The 13,960-nt window shown below is 41.9% G+C and overlaps 3 protein-coding genes across 5 annotated transcripts; 2 read left to right on the forward strand and 1 right to left on the reverse strand.

The window, feature by feature from the left end:
- The first annotated feature begins 819 nt into the window (after nucleotides 1-819).
- On the forward strand, nucleotides 820-4,585 carry LOC105559282 (tetratricopeptide repeat protein 27). Its single transcript, XM_012007452.1, has 8 exons — nucleotides 820-1,223; nucleotides 1,547-2,402; nucleotides 2,665-2,731; nucleotides 2,811-3,143; nucleotides 3,216-3,389; nucleotides 3,458-3,610; nucleotides 3,681-3,851; nucleotides 4,020-4,585. The coding sequence occupies exons 1-8, from the start codon at nucleotides 1,151-1,153 to the stop codon at nucleotides 4,578-4,580; spliced, it is 2,388 nt and encodes a 795-aa protein (XP_011862842.1). The 5' UTR covers nucleotides 820-1,150; the 3' UTR covers nucleotides 4,581-4,585.
- Nucleotides 4,586-5,157: 572 nt separating this feature from the next.
- On the forward strand, nucleotides 5,158-8,319 carry LOC105559284 (dehydrogenase/reductase SDR family member 4-like). Of its 3 annotated transcripts, none has more exons than XM_012007454.1 (4): nucleotides 5,158-5,423; nucleotides 6,895-7,211; nucleotides 7,307-7,508; nucleotides 7,596-8,319. In XM_012007454.1, the coding sequence occupies exons 2-4, from the start codon at nucleotides 6,895-6,897 to the stop codon at nucleotides 7,836-7,838; spliced, it is 762 nt and encodes a 253-aa protein (XP_011862844.1). In that variant the 5' UTR covers nucleotides 5,158-5,423; the 3' UTR covers nucleotides 7,839-8,319. The 3 variants fall into 3 exon arrangements, with proteins under 3 accessions (XP_011862844.1, XP_011862843.1, XP_011862845.1); XM_012007453.1 differs by having other exon boundaries at nucleotides 5,159-5,431; XM_012007455.1 differs by lacking the exon at nucleotides 5,158-5,423 and adding an exon at nucleotides 5,443-6,771.
- Nucleotides 8,320-8,419: 100 nt separating this feature from the next.
- On the reverse strand, nucleotides 8,420-13,674 carry LOC105559285 (lysoplasmalogenase-like protein TMEM86A). The gene is made up of 6 exons (XM_012007456.1): nucleotides 13,486-13,674; nucleotides 10,522-10,685; nucleotides 10,211-10,404; nucleotides 9,983-10,098; nucleotides 9,707-9,817; nucleotides 8,420-9,607 (listed from the first exon to the last, which is right to left on the reverse strand). The coding sequence occupies exons 1-6, from the start codon at nucleotides 13,504-13,506 to the stop codon at nucleotides 9,503-9,505; spliced, it is 711 nt and encodes a 236-aa protein (XP_011862846.1). The 5' UTR covers nucleotides 13,507-13,674; the 3' UTR covers nucleotides 8,420-9,502.
- Between the last annotated feature and the right edge of the window lie 286 nt (nucleotides 13,675-13,960).

Below are 13,960 nucleotides of genomic sequence, written 5' to 3' on the forward strand. Positions count from 1 at the left end.
AAAACTGGCAAAGTATCAGGAGAACATGATCAGCAAAGAGGTGGCACTATCTAAAATTCCAAGAATTGGATTTCCGAGACTTTCCAAATTCAAATCGCGAAAATCGAGACTTTTTCCTTTACCTAAATTTTCTCCCAACCATAGTTTTTAAATTATAAAAAGAAATAGTTACGACACATTTTTGACTGCCAGCGCGCACGGCGCAACGCGCAGAGTTTACTTCTTGCGGTAGTAACACAGTGTGACTCCACGTGCTGTACATACATACATGCTTTTTTTTCGAGAGAGGGGAAAACGCATTATTACGCGTACCATCAAGTCGGTCCTATCGTGTGTATCGAGACACGTATCACTCGGTATCACATGTGGTAATGCATCGGCTATATTACCGGAATCATCACGTGATCACGTCACATGACCGCTATGTAATACATAATGCGTGGAAGCAACTTTGAAGCCTATCACACAATAGGAAAGCACAGGCAATAGGAACAGGGAATAGAATTTCTGACGCGTTGGATTGGTTGGTAGAAAATTTCCGACGAATCCAACGCGTCATGGCTCATTCAGACTGAACGCGATGAGCGATGGGCGACGCGCGATATCCAATGGGCGTGCAGTCTTTATAGGAAAACTGTACGCTTTCCCATAAAACCTGTACGCTCATTGGATAATCGCGCGTCGCTCGTCGCTCATCGCGTCCAGTCTGAATGAGCCCATCAGAAATTCTATTCCCTGTTCCTGTTGCCTGTTGCCTGGCATTGTGTGATGGGCTTTATATAGAAGTCTGTGACCAGACCAGGGGAGCGATCACGTATGTATGTATGTACACGATCGAATTCGATCGGTCGACTTCTCATACGTTTCTACTCAACAGGTTTCATGGTTCATGCTTATTTATTATAGGATAGTTTCTCCCAGACCATAGATTGTTCATGTACGAAGAGTGGTATCGGATGGCATATTCCTTCTCGAATTCGAATTCGATCGGTGCACGTGATCGCTCCCCTGGACCCGGCCGAACCTAGTTTAACCTCAACTTCGCAGCCACGTGTGGTCGCGGGCGTCGTTTACTCTCGCGCGAAATTGACATTCCAACGCAGTATAAATACAATAATTTTCCGCGTGTTTACAATTGTATTGCAATACGATGGCTTCACGTGCAAGCGAGACAGACCGAGACATCGAGATTGAACTTCTACTCAATTTCTCCAGAAATGAAGGTGTGCCGATTGCATATGCGTGTAGTAAAATAATAAAATTTGACTGTATACATTTAGAGGAAAGTCCCCTGTTGTGGGATAGGCTTCTAATATGAAATAGAGGTTTCTGCTAAATTAATAGGCGTCGTCTGTTGGTTCCGCCATGAATTTATTGCCCATGGAGTGAGGTCCGTTTAGCGGAAAATTGATTGTTAGATCGCGTGATCGTTGCGAAGCAAGATTTGCGATTGAATTTGGACGTTGAAAACCTACTGTCTCATATTAAGAGCCTATCTCGCGATAGAAGACTACTAGTAAATTATATGTTCTATCTTTAATTTCAGATTCGAATGTGCCACACAATGTACGCGACGTATTAAATGGCCAGTATGAGAATGCGATAAGCGAAGAGCTACCTGCGCTCGTTGACGCAGGGACTGGCGATAGCTTAGAACAGATCGTACGTATCGAATTATCTAGAACCCCCGCGCCTTTGTCGTGGCTCTGTGCAGGAGTAGCTGCGTTGTTGCACTTTGTCCAATGCAACTGGACGGGCCCGCCCACTGACAAGGATGTCGACTGGTTAAGAGCCAAAAGAGACGAGGCACTCAAGCACTTGTCTCTGCACGACGAATGTAATATAAATATACGGAAGCCGGAGCTCCTTTACCTCGCTCAGAAGATATTCTCTAACACGGATCTGCAGCTGAAATATCCAAGCTGCGTCTGGTGGCTGTTCAGAGCCACTTTCTTGCATCAGCGTGTGCTAGAGGAAGACTCGGGGGTGCTGTTCGAAGAGCTGGAGAATCTAGTAACAAAAATTCATCGTCTACATATTGTCGCGAATGATCCTCTTTGCCGGCTTTTGTTCACACTGGAGGTCGTTACATTTTACCAATATTATACGAGAATACAGAACTCTGAGGAGTATCTCGAGAGTGCGCAGACAGCAGTAGGCATAAAACTACATCTGGAAGGTGCGATGGGAAAGCGCACCAAGTATCAACAGGAAGAAAAGGCGCAGTTGTACCTCAAGATTGAGGTGGAGAGCAATGATACTTTTCCTTCAATAGCTTGCAAGGACTTGCCGAAAGCTTTGAAGTTGAACGACGAAGTGAGATTGGAGGACATCGAGTTTTCGGAACGTAAGGAAGTGGTTGAACTGGGCATGATGGAAGAAGCGGTAATTTTGGCGAGATAGTAAGTATAACACCTCCAACCTGGAGGATTGTACCCTTAAAGGGGATATGTGGCAAGATACTCTCTCGGTGGTTGTCATTTCCCTCTGAGAAGTAGCACCCGAAGAAAACCAGCAGTGTCCATGGCTGGATTTGAACTCGGATCTTTTCTATTATTTACTTACTAAGCCGCGCACATTTCTCTGCGCCACGCTCGCCACCTCATTCGTACCTGTTATTATGTATTTGAATTATAGCATTGTAGTGTAGAGGGGTTTTAATAGTTTTCAGTTGCTGCGGAGTCGACCCAAAGACCATCTTACTGACGAGGAAATCAAACCCTATCTGACTGTAAGCCACAATGTTATCATTGCATTTTTGTGTTTTTTTTTGTTATTTGGAAAATATTGTTAATAAGTATTTCTTATAGAAAGTTATAGACAGTACAAGAAACTGGACGTTAAAGATGAATTCTTTATGCTATCGTTGCTTTCTGGAGTCGACTCATAAGAAAACTGTCGAACGATCCATGCTGCAATTGGAGTTTCTACTGAAAGATCACAACGACGCGAAAGCACCGGTAGCCAGGAGAATGGATCTGTTTTTCGCGAGCGGTATGAAACCTGTTTGGATATTGGAAGAGAAATGGGCTGAATTAATGGTCAGTCTTGGCTTGCTTCACCAAGCGCTGGAAGTTTTCACAAAGCTAAAAGTATGGGAGCAAGTGATCTACTGTTACAGCGAGTTAAATTTGAAGCACAAGGTAATGCACATTTCATATCGAGTGTGATACGACCTAACGATTGCGTAATAAATAACTTGCGCACGTTTTCAGGCGGCTGAAATTATTGAGCAAGAAATATCGAAGAAGCCAACGGTGAATTTGTGGTGCCTGTTAGGGGATACAACTGGAAATGTGAGTCATTATGAAACCGCATGGAGATTATCCGGGGAGAGAAGCAGTAGAGTGCAAAGGCATTGGGGACACTATTACTTCAACAAGAAAGATGTTAGTACTTCTGTTGATTGTCAATTATTGTAAAACGTGTGTTTGAATCTTAAATGTCTATTTTTTAGTACGCTGAGGCTATACCACATTTGAAGCTGTCAGTCGAACTGAATAATATTCAAACAACCGTATGGTTTAGACTGGGCTATGCAGCGTTGCAAGTAGAAGATTGGAAGTTAGCCGCTACGGCATATAGACGTTACTGTGACTTGGAAGAAACTGTACGCATATCTTTCTGGTGTCGATATTTTTACGGTTGACTATCTAATAAAATTATTATTCTTAATATAGGAATATCAGTGTTTCGAAGCGTGGAACAATCTAGCCAAAGCGTACATAAAATTGGGAGACAAACCAAGAGCGTGGAAGTGTCTACAGGATGCTATAAAATGTAATTACAATCGTTGGGAGGTGTGGGATAATTTAATGATAGTGAGCATCGATTTGGGGCATTTTTCAGAAGTAAGTGTCCACATGTGATGATTTTGTTCACCAAGTTTTTTGTTAAACTAGTTTTAAGACTGTTAACATGTTTAAAACATTTGTAGAATCAGTTACGTTGTTTGTATATTAGATCTAAATCTTTATATTAAATATTTATATCTTCAAACAATTTTGATTTGTTCGCAGGTTATTCGATGCTATCATCGTATCTTGGACCTGAAAAACACCCATTCGGATGTTCCGGTTCTTAAAATATTAACAAATGCCATAATAAATAATATTAACGACTCGGACGGGAATCCAGCATCTCGTTTGCTTAAAAATACTTTGGAATTATTTGGAAGAATCACCTCGAACGTAGTTAATAATGCAGATCTCTGGAGGATGTACGCTGAGCTTCTTCTATTAAGGCAAACGGACGTTGACAACGAGAAAGCGGCTCAATGTTTACAACAAGCGCATCGCTTTATGACTTCAAACTCGGACTGGTGGCGCGACAAAGATACAGCGCGAAACGTGTTGGAATTATGTTGTAGCTTGGCGCAAACATACTTATGTTGCACCACTGACAGCTCGAGCGTCAAGAAAAGGAGGATGTTGGGAAGCGCAAAATTGTCGCTTCAAGGAGTCGTGAAAAGGATACAGGCACAAGAGTGGGATAATGAAGATGTCACGACCCAATTAACGAGGGTTGAACAGTACCTAGCGACTATAATAAGTGAATTAGAACAAATAAAACATATATAACGATACCGTTTATGTGTATTGATTTTTTAACCATGACCAATTCTTGCGTTGTATCATTATGAAATGAATGATCGGTTCTAATAGAGCCAGCGGTACACGATACTATTTTGCCTACTGGATTTCTTGCGAGAGCCAAGGGTGCAGTTTTAGATCGGCTGATTGGCTCTCGCAAGCAATCCAGTAGGCAAAATGGTGTCGTGTGCCGTTGGCTTTAAACAACAAACGGACTATATTTTTATTCTGTTTATATACGTTGTGTACAATTAATTATCGTAATCGATTGTCGATACCGATAATATTGTTCTAGACTTGTCGGAAAAGGTGAAACGATAATATAAAAAGATTCGACTTTCCTTGCGTTTTCTATGTATGTTTTAAATTTCATGTGAAATTCAATTTGTTTAAAATTTTGAGGTGATAATGTAGATTAATTTTATGTAATTTAGTGAATTACTTATGTCCATTTCTACCAGTGTAGATTAACTTTAATCTCGGTTTAACATGCTTTTTTCCTAACTTTCGGTACATAGAAAAGGATAAAATTAATTGAGCCGAAATTCAAATTTAATCCGCATTGGTAGAAATGGACATAATTGAGAGTCACAGTGCAAACTGATGTTAGGAGCGTGGACAAGAAGCAGGCTGGGCCGTGGGCGTTCTTGAAGTGTAAAAGAGAGGGGGGGGACATTTTTGCAGCTACGCACGCGAATGTTAAGCCACTTATCATATCATGTTTGGTGCCATGTCTACTTTGTCTGTTTACCGCTACGCCACGGGACGGAGGCGGAACCGGCGCAGATAACATAATCGTTCAACCTCGCAAGTTTCGCAGATATCGTCGCAGTATCACAGTGAGTATTCAAATGACTATTAAAATATACGCGGCATTATTTAACATAATTCGACGCAATTATCTCAGTCTTCTTCTCTACATATTTCTCCTCTTCGTTCCTCTACGAAAAACCTAACCCATTTCACGAGGAATGTATTTCCGACCTAACGGGATCAAACGGGATGACGTGTAACTCTGCTGACACGAATGGATAGGGTCCTTGGTTCGATCCCGGCCCTCGCCCCGCATATTTTCCCGTTGAGGGAAATTTCAAAAGTTGAGCGCTTGAAGATGGTCAAGCGCCGCCTCGGATTCGGCGTTTGATCACGATGGAGCACGTGAATTTCAAGGAATTCCTAGAAATATCACGCCGATATAACTTGACGATCGAAAGGCGCTCCCACAAAAGGGGGCGAATGCAACAAAATGAGGCGTATTTCTGAGGAAACAAATTTGCAGCCGCGAATCCAGCATTATCGGCTCTAACAATGATGGATATTTAGAGTGTGCGTCCGGGAGCTGACTATCAGCGCTACTTAGCGCTGAAAGCGTCGTTCTGGCTATTCTCGACGCATAATGGGCAGCAAAGATAGAATAATGTTTTTAACGCTAAGTAGCAGTGATAGTGAGCTCCCGAACGCACCCATAAGAGCTGCGATATGAGCTGCGTTCGACACAAATTTACAAATCCAAGGCGTTGGAGCGCCCTTCCTTCCTTTCTATCTCATTCTCTTCTTCACTCGAATACAAAAGGGCCACTCCGACGCCTCGAGTTTGCAACGCCGAGCGCAGCTATTATTGCCTCAAACCATGCGACACATGCAACGGATGTTTGTTCGTATCAACGCAGTTGACCTCAGAGGTGAACAGCGTTAAGGCACTTCTTCAAACACGAGATTTCTACAGAGCCTGCTTGTCGAGTTCTATTGGTGGCGAACAGTGTCCGCAGTTTTATATGAATTTGCGTTTTATCGAAGGCGCGGCTCATTCCCAGTCAGCAAAATGTTGGCAGATTCATCAGAAGCCCACACCAAAACCATCTGTGTCCGCATTTGGCTTTCGTTTTGGCAACAAAGTCTGTAAAACAGACTGTCGGCAGAAACCGAGCAGGTCCAGTTATGTGAGCAGATTTGGTTGTATTTCTGCTGACAAACGCTGGCAACGTGTCGAATATATCAGTTCCTGCGTGCAATCTGCAGTCTTTCTCCCTTCAAAATATGTAGTGGGCATTTGACGAAATCTGCTCTGGCAGATTTGGCTGTCTGGAAATAGTTGCGACTATTGTTTACTTTCTTCTACGGAGCATCAGAAGAACGTAATTTAGTGAAAGAGCACTGGAAGGACGTAATTCAATAAAAGGTGGGAAAGAAGGGAAACTTTCTCGAACAATCTCCCCTGTCAAGTTTAGGTTTTAGCACAGTTCACCTCTGAACGACACTGATCTGCTGCTGCAGTATTGAAGAACACCGTTTATTTTGCCAGATGTCCTTCGCGGGGAAAGTTGTTCTGGTGACGGGGGCCAGTTCAGGAATTGGTGCTGCTACGGCTGTCCACCTGGCTCAGCTTGGCGCGTCGCTGTCGCTAAGCGGGCGCAATAAGCAGAATTTGAACAAGGTGGCCGAGCAGTGCGGCCAGTCGAAGCCGTTTATCGTGACGGGGGAGCTGACCAACGAGAGCGACGTGAAGAATATCATCGACGCGACGATCAAGCACTACGGCAAACTGGACGTTCTAGTTAACAATGCTGGAATTCTGGAATCCGGTAGTATAGAGACCACAAGCCTGGAACAGTACGACAAGTACGTGTGGACGACACGCCGATTGTATGAACGTGCATGCACGATAGAAGGAATCGTTTACACCACGTTGGTATCATGTAAACGTATGTTTTTAGCGTTTTCAACATCAACGTTCGCTCGGTGTACCAATTGACAGCACTGGCGGTGCCACACTTAGTCAAGACGAAAGGCAACATTGTTAACGTCTCTAGCGTAACCGGATTACGATCTTTCCCGGGTTGCCTGGCATACTGCATGAGCAAGGCGGCCGTGGATCAGTTTACGCGTTGCGTCGCCCTGGAATTGGCACCAAAACAGGTGCGCGCAAACGAGTCTTCTTCGTAAATTGCGGCTCGATATTATTTCTGATTGTTATCTCGCTTCATGTTCTTAAAATTGCTCCAGGTGCGCGTGAATGCTGTGAATCCCGGTGTTACAGTAACAAATCTCCACGAGAGCAGCGGAATGAGCAAAGAGCAGCTCGCGAGCTTCTTCGAGCACAGTAAAGAGACGCATGCCCTCGGAAGAACGGGCGACGTCACGGAAGTCGCAAAGACCATTGCGTTTCTGGCGAGTGACGACGCTAGTTTCATAACAGGAGCGACGTTACCTGTGGACGGAGGTAGACATGCCATGTGCCCTCGCTAAAGGTCTTGTATTACCTTCACAGATGATACATGGTATATTTTTTTATATAGTCTACAACATATACAGTACATTAAGCTACATGTAATATTTGCGTTCTGCCAGGCAATTCCAAGAAAATGCATTGGAAAGTATTTTGAATTTAGCTATATCGTAATTGTTACATATATTTGCTATGTTACTTTTATAAAAAAAAAGCTATACTGATATGTTTGTACTTAACAGAACGAGAAAAGAAAATAAAAATATTATAATACAGCCAGAGAGTATAAGTGGTTCAAGTAAAATGCGCCGTTGCAAAAAAATGCAATAAATGAACCTGAATATTTTCAATTTTCAATAATGCACATTTCGTAGAATAAAGTGAATTTTATACTAGAGTAAGGTAATTTGCGTCTCAAGAGAACGAACCAGTATACATATGTAACGCAAGGCAAACGAGCAGGACATTTAATTGAGCCAATAAACGTTCTATTTGAAAATTTAATTGATAAAAATTCCTAATTTTATATCTATGTTTATAAATATTATACTTTCGCTATTAAAATATTGCATAATTTAATCTAATTAGACATCCAGTTAAATCTGTTCTAGTCATTTTTATCTTGCCAAAGAAAATGGCAGTGTTAATAACGATTCATGTTATAACAGAGACACAACATATTGTCTAATAACATGATTTATACAGTAACGCATAACATAGACTGACGTAAGAAATATTTCTATAGTACAATTTACACCTATATATTGCGACTTGTTCTCCGCAAGATGATAATTTACATTGAAGGATGGTACACTGACAACAAGTATAGATCATACATGATATATATATATACACAACAGTAACTTTTCTTACAAGAGACAATATATTCCTCATATGCGATATATCGCAGGTAAGCTATTGCATTTTGGCCCGAATGTATATGAAAAATAATCAATTTTATATAATTTGTTGAACTTTTTACGCACAAGAAACGCTCAAGGCTAGTATTACATTTGTCGTACGACGCATTTTTCGAGCGTGTTGATTGGCCGCAGAATAAAAAACTTCTCGAGTCTCTAGAAATTTTCTATTCCGCAGTCAATTAACACGCTTAAAAAACTTTGTCGCGCGACAAATGTAATTGTACCCTAGTGCTAACAATGTAACGTACCTTCTTTTTACATTGGAAAAGTCTCGATCTAGCGATATGTCCCAACACTACAACACAAGTTTCTTTCTTTGATGAAAACAACAACGAAGTTTCCGCTACGAAAGTATCTTTCTTAGAGTACTAACGTTCTCTTCCATTATGCCTATCCTTAATAATAGTATAATAGTTTTTTTAATAACCACTTGTCTTATACATATACAAAAAATAGGAAACCACAGATGTGGCTGGTATGAAATCTCTATAGGACACTTCTTTGCATTGCATTAATAGTAGAAAAAGAAATATAAGTCTATTTCTACAGTTGAAGGTACAACATCCTATCACTGAAACCCTCTACGAGTCTCATTCAATAATATGGCTTTGAAATATTCAACATGTCAAAGACGATTATCACAACGATTTCCTACTGGAATTATGCACATAGTTCAAAGCAGACGTGTAAAAAGATCTCTTCCATATACGCCTTTGTATCTGCAGATAAGTTTGTTCGAGTAACGATTAGGAATAAATATTTCAGCCTTTACTGGCAGGTACTCTGTTATTACTGTTGTTTTTCGAATCTACCGCACTCAGTGCTATGCCTAATTGCGCCGCATAGTATGTCAACATAATGGATACCTATAAAGTGAAAATCGATTATTATTACACCCTTTATAAAGTTGTCGCATCCATCAAGGCTATTTTTCAGAATCTGCATAACATAATATGCATACATACCTGAGAATAAGGTAATGGACTGTGAAAATAATGAAATCCGAGCAAGGTATCAGATATGACGAAGCAAATGCTTCCGATGCAACTGCACAATTTAGTCCATGTCCATAATTCCTGATAGATAAAACGTGATTGATTTTCCATTCAAATAAACGACAACGTTAAAGAAGTAAATGTCACATATTTAAAGGGGATGGAACACGGATGAATGGCAGATACGAGCCAGCACTGTTTCCACAATTTTTATAGTATTATAAATATATGTATATATAAATTTACCCCAAAGAATTGTACTCTCGATATGGCCCTCCATGCCATAGTGATAAGTAATACTGTATAAATTGGCACTCCTATTTTTAAAACCCCGTCCAATCCAGGCATCAGTGCATATATGACTGGAAATGTTAATCAACGCTGTCAATTAATCACGGATATCGATCGATAAACATGAATATGTGATCGGCCGGAAAAATTTGCAATCCGATTATCCGTGCCCGCGAACCTTACCAACTGCACAAGCCATATACAGTATCGCCCCGAGCGTTAAATTGAGGGGTTTGAATCCAAATGCAAATATATACATAATTTGCGCAACGGCAAACATACACATTCCCGCGGTGAAGCAATTAGGCCACACTAATAGTGCGTCACCTAAGCAACTAAACACTAAGCCCGTTAATATGCGTCTGGAGAAGGTATATCTGCAAAAAAAAAAACGAGGTTTGCGTCAGTAACGCTGCAGCGGGAAAGATTATCGTACAATATAATTATATCGGACATATTATTCACATATATATTTATGATAATATTTTACTCACTCTTTAGACAAACTAATCCCATGTAACAGAACGAAAATGATGAGACTTATTATCGGTAAGCATTTGAAACACGCCGTCAGCAGAGATGGCTGCTCGGCAAGTAATACAAAATATACAGACACGCTCTTAAAGAACGGCACCAGCTTTGGCCCAACGCTTTTTATCTGAAATACACGAAAATGTCGTCTTTTTACGTGTCGAAAAACTCATGGCTAATGCGTAGGCGGTGATAAAGTAGGCATTCGCGATAATTCTAATAGACCACTTATTTTATTTTTCGAACTATATTATCTTTTAATTATTCATGCATGCAAAGGTATGCATGCTAATAGTTGCATAATGGAAACATTTTCCGCGGCTTCGTATACATGTTTTTTCCCGCATTTATTCGCAAGAAAGTTTCAACGTTATTAGCCAAACTAGTGTTTGCTTTCGGTAGCAAGCGGCTAATCTTAAGATAGCTTATCTTTGTATCGATATACGTAAGAGTTCGAAAAACACCGTTTAATAATACTAAATGATAAAAATTATGTGTAACGTTGTGGATTACGTCACAAGTGCCTCTAATTATCTACGACTTATCGTTTGATGTTTCACAATTGAGTGATCTGTGAAATCGCGAGATCGAGTAAACATGTTTTTTTTGTGTGAAGCAGATTAAGTTAAAAAATCTCACAATTAGACGCGCCGGCAGATTGAGACTAACTCTATTTCCGTAGAATCTGTTTAAACGATAACTATAAGCGTAACTATAAAGTGACTTTTCTTTTATTATCAACGGCACTCGATTCGATTATTACAAAATCCCTCGTATATGTAACACAGCACAAAAATTAAAGAAGTAAAAATAAACATTTTTACAAATGTTGAATCAACACCTCGGAAACGTTCCATTACAACATTGCAATGTTGCATCGACGTTACGAAATGTAGATTCAACGTTGAAAAGATATTGCGAAAACGTCTAATGTCCGCTGAATTCTAATGTCTTGTAAACGTTACGATTCAACATTCAGAAAGCGTTGTTAAATTGTGTTAACATTGGTCGCGTTTAACAGAACGTTTTTTTATAATTATTGTTTTTACATTTCCGAATTTCTCAAGGTACTTTAATTCAATTCATATAAAATCCCGCGTATTTACGCGCGTATTGTCGTTTTTGATACACTGCCGAATTTCGCAGGGAACAAAATAATATACGTTGAAGTTGGAGCAAAATATTTCCCAGCGAGCCGCTCGTCGTCCGTGAAATCTGAGCAATAAAAGCGCATGAACGAGATTTATCCAGAGTCAGTGAAGCCTAATCATCGACCTAATCCAGCTAGTTGCATGATAGTACATTATCTAATACTGGTACCGTCAGGACGCACAATGGTCTCGGATATAGAGTAGTCACTTTATGCCAATACGGTAGTTTCTCTAATGGCACTCTATTGCAATCACCGCGTTGGCTTAATCTTTAAGGAATTTCAAACAGGATACGCGTAACGCGGAAATTCTATGCTTCTCGCCGTTTGCCCGGCAATTCCCGTTCTTGTTTCCTCGTGATTCATTAATGCCCTAATGATTAACAATTTGAATGTGCAATCGTTTGAAACGCTGGAAAGGAGGGGAGTTTAGTGGAAGAGTTTAGCTTACAAAGTGCATATAAAATCTCAAAGAAAGATACGAGTGCATTCGCATGATAATTTAGTGCGTCGTATTCAAATTGTACGTTCAAATTGTATGTTCATATTAAATAATATAAACATACGTAGAATATAATAATATTCCACATTTACATTGCGGATAAATGCAGATATTTATTTTTTCTTTAACAAATTGACGCAGAACTCACGCCGATTTGTGTCGTCTTTATTGCCCAGAAGGAGCGTAATTTTTTTAAAATTAACATAATCAACATAATTGACCAACCGCGCGTGAACAACGCAGCGCGAGTACATTCGCGGCAAAATATGCGGGTCTTCGGCGAAGAATTTTCTCTGCGAGACGCGAGCTTACCCGGCGTAAAAATCGCCCCGGCAATTTCGTGCATGTACAGTGACGGACAGAACGGTGGCAACACTTTCTTTTTAATGAGTTTAGGAACATGCGCCTAGATCAGGACGCACTTCAGTCTTCTCCGAGGGATATTTTACTCGATGGCCATTCCGGAACCATCATTTTCAGCGTTTCCGATCTATTTCTAGAGTTCCTAAACTCGAAAAAAAAAACAATGTCGCAGCCATTCGGTCTATCACTGTACACTAGGAATCACCGGATGCCTTCCCACAATTTTCTGCACACGTCAACACGTTTGTACACTTTTCGTACACGCACGCGGCGAATGTATACGTGTTCTACCTGTGCCTAAAAATTTCATACGCGTAGGCATCAGCGATTCCTAGTGTACAGGCGCTTGTGAATCGAATTCTCGGGCCTCGGAGCCTCTCAGGATCGTTCCACCCGCACTCGAGTTGCGTTCGAGGAAAAGGAAGCAGAGTTTTTCAGTTTCAGTTTCAACCACCGCGCGCGAGCTGCCCGCGATCTCGATTAATTCAATAAGTTCTATTTTTACGCGAATGCGCCGCTCGAACAAAGGGGCAGAGAGCGAATAACGTGATTCATACGAATGGGAAAAACAAAAACAAAACGGAGCGAAGGAGCAGCAGCCAGCCGGTTCTCTCGATTTAAATCGAACAGCGGTGCGGCAATCCGGACTGACCGGTTTAATAAGGAGCCCAAAAAAAAACACAAAACGAAACGAAAGCAGCGAGCGCGCGAAAAGAGGGTAAGAGACAATGGCTCGTGTGCCGAAGCCTCCTTTTATCGATAAAAGTGCCCGCAAAGGATCTTTTCGGCCAATAAAGAGTCTTTCAAAATGAATTTTAGTGGCACCTTTACCGATAAAAGAATACTCGGAGTAAGAACCGATGTCGCGTTTACGGCGTGAATCGTCCATCGGGATCCTCGGTCCCCTCTTACCACTTGCGTTGGCGACGACATCCTCGGTTGAAGGACACCGACGGGGGTGCGAGAGAGGGGAAGAGGGAGCGAGGCCGCGAAAACACAGCCGACACCGTGTGTCACTCCGACGACTCTCCGTGCGAGCGAGACCGTGACGAGACCGCCTTCGCGAGTGCTGTCCGCTCGCGGGCTGTCGCCGTTTATTTATACGACCGCTCTCTCCGACGCACCACCGCCGCCGCCGCCGACGCCGCCGCCGCCGCCGCCGCGTCGCATTGCACACGCACGCATACACAGGCACGTCGCGTTGCACGTCCTGTCGAGCGAGCTACCGACCACTACCGACTTGCCGACTGCCACCGAACACGGAATCAACAGTCGACACCACTGCGCGTCGTGCCGCGCCGGTCGTGCTACGCGCCGCCGGCAATTCGCGTCGCCAGTACGGCCAATCAGCGACGAAGGCGCCGGCCGGGATCACGAACTAAAGCCT

The sequence above is a fragment of the Vollenhovia emeryi genome, unplaced genomic scaffold (genome assembly GCF_000949405.1).
Source record: "Vollenhovia emeryi isolate VEMERY1.0 unplaced genomic scaffold, V.emery_V1.0 DF939282.1, whole genome shotgun sequence".
In the NCBI taxonomy this organism is placed as follows: domain Eukaryota; kingdom Metazoa; phylum Arthropoda; class Insecta; order Hymenoptera; family Formicidae; genus Vollenhovia; species Vollenhovia emeryi.